Genomic DNA, 8976 nt, shown 5'->3' with positions numbered 1-8976 from the left:
TCATGGGCAGGAGACAATGATCTTGGCTTAGCATTTGGAAGTTCCATGTACATGGTGGTATCTGTTGGAGGTGTCTTGGGCCTCTGAGAAGGGGCAGTGATTTTTGTCTGTGTGAAAACGCAGTGATCCAACTGTGCATATGTCACCTCCTGAGGGTCTTGATCATCAGAGTCCTGGAGAGAGGGAAATGCTGAGTGAGGGAGGGTGCTCACATTCTTCAAGACTATTAGGGAATAAGACTCGATCCATGAGGCTGGGCTGAGGAGAACCTACCTCCCTGTTCACTGTTCTGTCCCCGGCAGGCTCTTGGTCCATTACAGCAGCATCTGTAGGAGATAGAAGTCATCAAAACAGCTGGAAGGGCACTTTTGGGTCCTCATTTCATGAGCAGACACCAACACACAGCGGGAGGCCATAGGTGCCTGAGGTCCCTCAGCTGTCATCAGCCAGACCCAGACATTCTCTCTCTCTGACAGCAGGGACCCATCCCATTAATAGCTCTGAGTTCCCATCCCAGTGATTCTGTCTCCCCTTTCTGCCTGTCATGGAACCTTCTGGATGTGAGTGGCTGCAGGGGACATGAGGATACAGTTCACAATCAGGCAATGGTCTGTGAGCTGAAGGCAGGGGCAGGGTGTCTGGTGCTCTCTCTAGAAAGCCCTGCCTCTGTGGCTCCTGCCTTGGGCCAGGGACCATCCTGCCAGTGAGGAACACACACCCGCGTGCTCCCATCCTGTTTCCCCACATGGCCCTGAGGTCTCTGGCCTCTGCGTCATGAGACTTACTCTTTTTGTTGGAGCAGCAGCGATGAAGGAGAAAGAAGAGGATGATAAAGAGGATGATAGCCACTGAGGTCCCAATCAGAATGTGCAGGTGTCTGCGGATACCTGGGGGAAGGTGGGAATCCAATAAGAAGCTAATTATAGCAGTTCCTCTTTATGGATTGTCTCTCATTTCTTGGTTGCCAGCTAAGCACATACAACATCTGTTTAGGACAAGTTCCCCGATGGCAGGATACCCAGGTTTCTCCTGCTTTCTCAGTTATAGTTCTCAAAATAATCAGAGAACATGCTGGGGATACCACTGCTATAGTTTGGATGTTTGACCCCGCCAAACCTCACTTTGACACTTATCTCGCAGTGTGGGAGGTTGGGCCTATTGAGAGATGTTCCAGTTATGGGGGTGGATCCATCATGAATACATTAATGCTGTCCCCATGAGACGTGGTTGGCAAGTTCTCCATGAGGTCCCTAGGACTGGTTGCTAAAAAGAGCATGGGGTTTCTCCATGTTGGCCAGGCTGGTCTCAAACTCCTGACCTCAAGTGATCCAAACGCCTTGGCCTCCCAAAGTGTTGGGTTACAGGCGTAAGCTCCCGTTCACAGACTTGTATATTATGCTATAATAAGTCCCTTCATTTGCACCACCCCTCATCTATCTATCACTCCTCTGCCAGATATTGATTTACATGTAGGAAAAATAAATCTCAGAAAGAAATTAATAAATTCAAAATTAAATAAGTAGGCATTATCAAATCCAGCAAGACCTCCCTACAAATGATTCTACCTCACAGACATATCTTATATCCATCTACTTCATTCATTTAGTGTCTAAATCAGCACCACATTTCACCAGTGGGGCGGGAATTGCCTTTTCCACGGTCTCCTAGATTCCAGTTATGCACCTGGGTGTCCTTATTTTCATGTCAGTCACTATTAATCATGTAGGGATTCCTAGTTACCCCGAGGTGAATCCAAGGGCTGTAAGTATAAAACACACACTCCTTGTTCCTCCTTAGTTTCCTGTGTACCCAGTGTGTTCTCCGTCTCTCTACAGTCGTCTTGTCATTCTCCCCACGTCATTCCCAGCATTTGAATGCAGAGCCTCTTCCTTCAGCATCAGATTGTTTTCACATTTGTGCCTTCACGGCTGACAGCTGTGTGTGGAAAATCCTTCTGCCAATCTTCCAAGGGTTGAATCTACCTTTTTTTTCATTATGGTCACAAATATTATCTGATTAGTGAGACTTTCTCTGTCTCCTGAAATTATACACTTAGTATTCTTTATTATTTATTTTAAATTTCAGCTGGGCGCAGTGGCTCACGCCTGTAATCCCAGTACTTTGGGATGCTGAGACGGTTGGATCACTTGAGGTTGGGAGTTGGAGACAGTCTGCGCAACATGGTGAAACTCCATCTCTACTAAAAAATATAAAAGAAAATTAGCTGGGTGTGGTGGAGGGGACTGGAATCACAACTAGTCAGGAGGCTGAGGCAGGAGAAACGCTTGAACCCGGGAGGTGGAGGTTGTGGTGAGCTGAGGTCATGCCACTGCACTCCAGCCTGGGGACAGAGAATGACTTCGCTGCAAATAAATAAATACATAAATATATAAATAGATAAATAAATAAGTAAATAGATTTCATGCACGGATGCTTCCCAATGGATCAATCATTACTGGTCCACTTGTGCATTCATATTCTGCCCTCCCATTTGCCCATCTGCAATGTCAGTGTCCTAAGAGCAGAGGCCAAATGCATCGTGTTTACCATTTGTGGAAGGCAGGAGAATGCTGGCCCACCCCCAAAATGTCCCTGTCCTAGCCTCCATAGCTTGGGAATATGTTATTTTACATGAAAGGAGGAATAAAGATTGCAGATGGAATTATGGTTGCTAATCATCTGAACTTAAAAGGAGGTTATCTTGGGTGATTTTAGGGAGATTGTGATGGATTATCTTGGTAAACTCAATAGAATCCCAAAGTCTTTAAAAGAGGAAGAAAAAGTCAGGGCAACACTTAGAGAAAGAGGTGAGGTAAGGAAGAGGGATCTGAGTGATGCCACGTGAGAGATGTGACGAGCCTTTGTGGGCTTCGAGGAAGGAGGACGGGGACCAGATGCCAAGGAATGTGGAAACCTCTAGGAGCTGGGAAATGTGAAAAGCCGATTCTCGCCTGGAACCTTCAGAGAAAAGGCAGCCTCACAGTCACCTTGATTTTAGCCCAGTGAAATGCATTTCATATTTCTGAGCTATAACACTGTAAGATAATTTTAAAAGCTGTGTTGTTGTCATCCATGAAGTTTGTGGAGATTTATTATGGCAACAGCAGGAAAGGGTTCCACACTGTACAGTCAGAGCACAGGGCAGTGGCTGAACGAGTGAGTGAGTGGAAGTGTCATATTCGTGGATGAACTACGTTCCTTCTTACTGCAAGGCTCTTGCTCTGCTGACTCAGCCAAGGTCGCATCATGACCAACAGGGGCTCATTCCTTGGCAAGTGGAACTTCTCTAAATCACCTTGCCCTCATCAGATGTTCCCTTCCCCTCCCTCTCTCAAGTCCCCTCGAATTTATCCTCCAATTCGGAATGCAGGCAGAAAAAACACCACATTATCCCTGAGAAGGATGTCAGATTTGTACTTGTCCGTCTAGCTTGGAGGAGGTCTCAGCTGCAGAAATTTGAAATGAAGAGACTTCACTGAGCCCTTTGCTGTCCTCAGATACCCTTCACTGTTGTAGTGTCTGGGGGTCAGAGATGTTAGAAGACAGGCCCACAGTCACAGAGCTGGGAGGTGCTGAGCCAATGCTTGAATCCAAGATACCAACCTCCCCAGGTTTCCAAAAGCAGAGATAAGAGGGATCTTTACTCACCAGTTTTGGAGCTTGGTTCAGTGGGTGAAGATGAACTACTTGAAGAGTTTCCTAGAACACAGGACAGGAGAGAGGTGAGGATATGAGGATGCCTGTCTTCTACTCAAAGGAAATCTTTGAGGTTGGTTCATGGCCAACACTCTGTTATCTAATGTTGGGTCCTAGGAGTCCTGGCATCCCCTTCTCCATCATCATTGTTAAATGATGCCCAGTGTCCTGAGATTTCGAGGAATAAAGACAAAACAGGTGCTGGAGGCCTCACACTCCCTGACTTAAAAATATGTTACAAAGCTGTAGTAAGCACAACAGCATGACATTGGCATAAAGGCCCATAGAGCAATGGAGCAGAATGAAGAACACAGATATAATTCATGCATTCACATCCAATGGACTTTGACGATTGTAGGTGCCAAGAACCTGCAATCAGGAAACGACGGTCTTTTCAATAAATGGAGCAGGGAAAACTGGTATCTACATGCAGTTGATGAAACTGCACCTCTACCTCTCACCATACACAGAAATCAAATGAAAATGGAAGAAACACGTAAGGCCTGAAACCATTAAGTGTCTAAAAGGAAAGAGTGGGGAAATGCTCCAGGACATTTGTCTGAGGAAAGACATTTTATTTGAAATCTCAAAAACACAAGAAATCAAAACAAAATAATAGACCTTCGGGATTACATCAAAGTAAGCAGCTTCTGCACCGCAAAGGAAGCAACCAACAAAGTGAAGAAGAGACAAATTGGGAGAAAATATTTGTGAAGTATGCATCTGAGAGGGGATTAATAACTAGAATATACATAAAACTCAAGCAACGGTATAAAACAATGAATTTAATTTAACAATTAGTAAAAGACCTGAACAGACATTTCTCAACAAACAAAACGTACAAATGGCGAACATGTACATGAAAAAGTGCTCAGTATCACTAATCATGCCAATTGAAATCACAGTGAGCTATCATCTCATCCCATTAAAGTGGCTTTTATCTGAAACACAGACAAAATAAATGCTGGCAAGGTGGTTGAGAAAGGAGAACCCTGGTACCCTGTTGATAGGATCTAGCAATTCCACTACTGGGTGTAAACCCAAAGGGAAGGACATCAGTGTATCGAAGTGATATCTGCACTCGTATGATTGGTGCAGCACTGTTCACAGTAGCCAAGATGTGGAGTCAACTTACCTGCCCGTCAGTGGGTGAATGGATAGAGAGAATGTAGTACATTCACACACAGTGGAGAGTACTCATCCCTAGAAAGAATAACATCCTGACATTTGCAGCCACATGGATGGAACTGGAGGTCATTGCAAAGATTCCCATTTCTCACCTGTATACAGGAGCTAAAAGGTGGATCTCATGAAGGTGGAGAGCAGAATGGTGGCTACCAGAGGCCAGGAAGTAAAGGGTGGAGTGTAACAACAACAATAAAAAAGAATATAGATGTATTTATTTATTTAGAGACAGAATCTCTCTCTGTCTCCCAGGCTGCAGTGCAGTGGCCTGATCTCGGCTCAGTGCAACCTCTGCCTCCTGGGCTTAAGTACTTCTCCTGCCTCAGCCTCCCATGTAGCTAGGAATACAGGTGCATGCCAGCATGCCCGGCCAATTTTTCTTGTCTGTTTAGTAAAGATGAATTTCCCACATGTTGGCCAGGCTGATCTCGAGCCCCTGATCTTAAATGATCCACCTTCCTTGGCCTCTCAAAGCGCCGAGATTACAACTGTGAGCCACTGCACCCAGCATATAAAGGTATTTATGACCACTAGATTTTACTTTTAAAAATGGTAAAGGTGGCAAATTTTATAGTTACATTTAACCTCAATAAATGTTTTTTCAAACGGAAAGAAAAGGGTGTAGGGGTTGCTGGTGATGACATCTCTCTGTGGGTGAGAGGCCAGTATGGGCTTCTGGGAAATGGGTAAGGTTGAGGGTCTGAGGGAGCCTCTGATCTCCCCAAATTGAGCCGAGTCTCCCTCCTCTGGGTCTGTCCTGACCTCTTTCTCCATCTGCCTGGGTGCCTGGAGCCCTGGCCACGGGCCTCCATGCAGGCCGTGCAGGAGGGTTTGGAGGTGCCCTGTCTGCCATCCTGCGCCCTGATCCCTCCCTCACACCATGCTGCGTGTTCTCTCTGCATCTGTCCATGCTTCTCTCCATCATCAGCAGGAAGCTCCTCAGCTAAGGCTCTAGGATCACAGGACATGGGACAGGCATGGGCTTTCCTCACCTGTGACAGAAACAAGCAGTGGGTGACTCGGGTCTGACCACTCATAGGGTGAGTCATGGAAAGAGCCGAAGCATGTGTAGGTCCCTCCGTGGGTGGCAGGGCCCAGAGGAAAGTCAGCCTGGAATGTTCCATTGATGCTGGGCACTGCAGGGAGCCTAGGTTCATGGACCCTCCCCTCCCTGGATAGATGGTACATGTCAAATGAGCTCCTGGAGCTGCAGGACAAGGTCACGTTCTCTCCTGCGTGAACCGTGGGGCCCGGCTGGGCTGAGAGCGAAGGTTTCCCAAATAGACCTGGAAGGAGAAGAGGCAGTTTCCTGAGGGAGGTTCTTCCTTGTCACAGCTCCCCTCACACCTGAGCTGAGAACTCACTCCCCTGCTCTATGACCTAATGCTCTCTCTCTCTCTCTCACCCTCCACCCCCAACTCTCCCTGTGGATCCCTCCCTATGCGGCTCCAGCCTGGTGGTGGCATCAGCAGTGCACCCTTGCTGACCTCAGGGTAGCCAACCCTCTTGTTTGGTTTTTTAACTTGTCCTTGACCTGGATTCCTGTGTTGTTTCCTGTTGTTGCTGCAGAAAATTATCACAAACATGGCGGCAGGAGAGAACACTTCTGGAGACAGAAATCAGACCCTGTTCTTCCTGGGCTACAATCAAGGCATCTGCAGGGCTGCATTCCCTCTGGAGACTCGGGAGAATCAGTTCTATTGACTTCTCCAGCCCCTAAAGGCCACCTGCATTCCGTGGCTTCTGGCCTTCCTCCACTTTCAAAGCCCACAGTGGCTGGTGGAGTCTCCCTCCCACTACACTGCTCTAATCCCCACTCTCCTCTTCCTCCTCCTCTCATGTGGACCCTTGTGATTACACTGAGCCCAGTGGGAGAGTCCAGGTCATCTCCCCATCTCAAGGTCAACTCATCAACAACCTGAACTCCATCTTCCCCTTCAGTCCCCTGTCCTATAACATAAATAGTCACAGGCTCCAAGGATTACAATATAGCCATGCTGCCGACAGTTACTCTTCCCACCACAGCACCCATTCCCCTGTATTCAATCCCCATTGACACCAAATACAGTCAGGGCCTGGATGATTGGACCCTGGTGGACACCCCCACCAGAAGCTCTGGTATTCAGGAAGTGGGACAAGGAGAATCCCAGACACGAGTCCTCTGACCTGTGACCACGATCACCAGGGGGTTGCTGGGTGCCGACCACTCAATGGGGGAGTGCGGGTGTGAACCCCGACATCTGTAGGTCCCTGCGTGTGCAGGGGTCACAGGGTCCATGAGGATGCTCTTCCAGAATATTTTGTTGTAGAGCTCAGGGACAGGCAGCCCATCTTCTTTGTACAGACTGAAGATGGTAAACCCAAGACGAGAGCGACACAGAAGAGTCACATGTCCTCCTCGAGGCACCACAGGGCTGGGCCAGGCAGACAGCAAGGGCTTGTCCTGTCCACCTGGGGGAGAAGGAGGCGCCACCTTAGAGAGGAGGATGTGGAGCCGCCCCTCCCTGCCAGTGCTCAGAAGATTCTCCCCACTTTCCTTGTTTCTAAGGCTCCTACCACACTTGGGTGCCCATGGCTACGGGAAGGACCCACCCTGCATAGACTTGGCGTCTCTCTACAACAAAAGTGTCAGCTGAGAACTTTGAGCAAGTGCTGAGTAAGGGACTCCCACTAGATTTTAATACTGCAAGATTACTCACATAAAACAACACAAATAGACATGGAGTCGAGGGCATGTTCTTTGTGAATGGAATATCAGCCAATGTGTGAACCACAATACACAACTGAGCCCCCAACAGAGGATTTGGAAGGTCAGGGCCATGGCTGGGGTTCCCCCACCTCTTAGGTAGAATGACAGCAGCCACACTGCAGCCCCTACAGTCATGGAAACGCTGGAGGGTGTGAGTTACACGTTTGTCCTCAGAGGCCTGCTGTTCCTAGCACTGCTTTGCTCCCTTCCTCTGCCAGTGACACCACATCCCCGCCGCACAGCACAGCTTGGAGGACCCCAGTCTACCCTCCCGGGTTCCCACAGAACCTGACTCAGCCAAGGGAAAGGAAGGCTGGGGACGGCAAGGTCGGAACTGTGGGATGAGCACCCCAGGGTCTCGTCATCCTTGTTTATAAGAAAATCCCCCACCGGGCTTCCCTCCTGTTTCAGGAAAATCCTCTTATGTGGGGAGATGACACCTTAAGGTTTGGAGAAGGACTCACCCTCATGTGGCCAGGCCCCCTGCAGCAAGAAGAACCCTGGAAAGAAAGATCGTGATGGACCATCCATCTGCAGGCAAACCAGGCCTCCTTTGCTGCCCCCACTGGGCTGTGAGTCTTGGTAGCCAGGACCTTGCTGGGCTGAAGGGAAACTCACCCTCAGTGCCTGCCTGCACCCAAGAACAGGGCTGTCAGCTGTGCAGAGACCCAGCCTCCAGGCCCATATCCACACCCCAAGCCCATATCCCCACCCCAAGCCCATATCTCCACTCCAGGCCCATATATCCACTCCAGGCTGATATTTCCACCCTAGGCCCATATCTCCAATCCAGGCCCATATCTCCATCCTAGGCCCATATCTCCACTCCAGGCCCAGATATCCACCTCTAGGCCCATATCTCCACTCCTGGCCCATAACTCTACTACAGGCCCATATCTCCACCTCCAGGCCCATGTCTCCACTCCAGGCTCCTATCTCCCCTCCAGGTTCCTATCTCCACTCCAGGCCCAGATCTCCACTCCAGACCCAGATCTCCACTCCAGGCCCATAACTCCACCTCTAGGCCCATATCTTTACCTCCAGGTCCAGACCTCCACCCCCGCGCTCCCTCCCTCGATTCCCTTCCAGGACTCACCAACACACGCCATGCTGACGACCATGAGCGACATGGTGCTGCCGGTGCAGACAGGCGGCCGCACCCCAGCTCAGCTCAGCAGCGCACAGGATGTTATTTGGCGCCCTGCCCATGCAGTTTACATGCTGACCACATCATGGGAGGGTGACGTACGCAGGCTCTTTCTACCTTGCATGAGGCCCAGTGGGTGCTCGCTCAAGAGCGGAACATGGCTTCCTGGAAATTGTTCTCACTAGAATTTGACACCTCG

The 8976-nt window shown here is 49.2% G+C and overlaps 1 protein-coding gene across 1 annotated transcript; it reads right to left on the bottom strand.

Annotated features, from left to right (window-relative positions):
- LOC134729567 (killer cell immunoglobulin-like receptor 2DL5A) lies at positions 1-8760 on the bottom strand. Its single transcript, XM_063599657.1, is given in 9 exon segments — positions 1-20; positions 23-173; positions 274-326; positions 786-887; positions 3649-3699; positions 5874-6167; positions 7048-7332; positions 8095-8130; positions 8727-8760. Coding segments are annotated over 9 exon segments (1026 nt in total).
- Between the last annotated feature and the right edge of the window lie 216 nt (positions 8761-8976).

This window comes from Pan paniscus, chromosome 20 (genome assembly GCF_029289425.2).
Source record: "Pan paniscus chromosome 20, NHGRI_mPanPan1-v2.0_pri, whole genome shotgun sequence".
NCBI classification, from domain to species: domain Eukaryota; kingdom Metazoa; phylum Chordata; class Mammalia; order Primates; family Hominidae; genus Pan; species Pan paniscus.
Note: the sequence above shows the minus strand (reverse complement) of the source record. Positions and strands in the feature narration are given on the sequence as shown.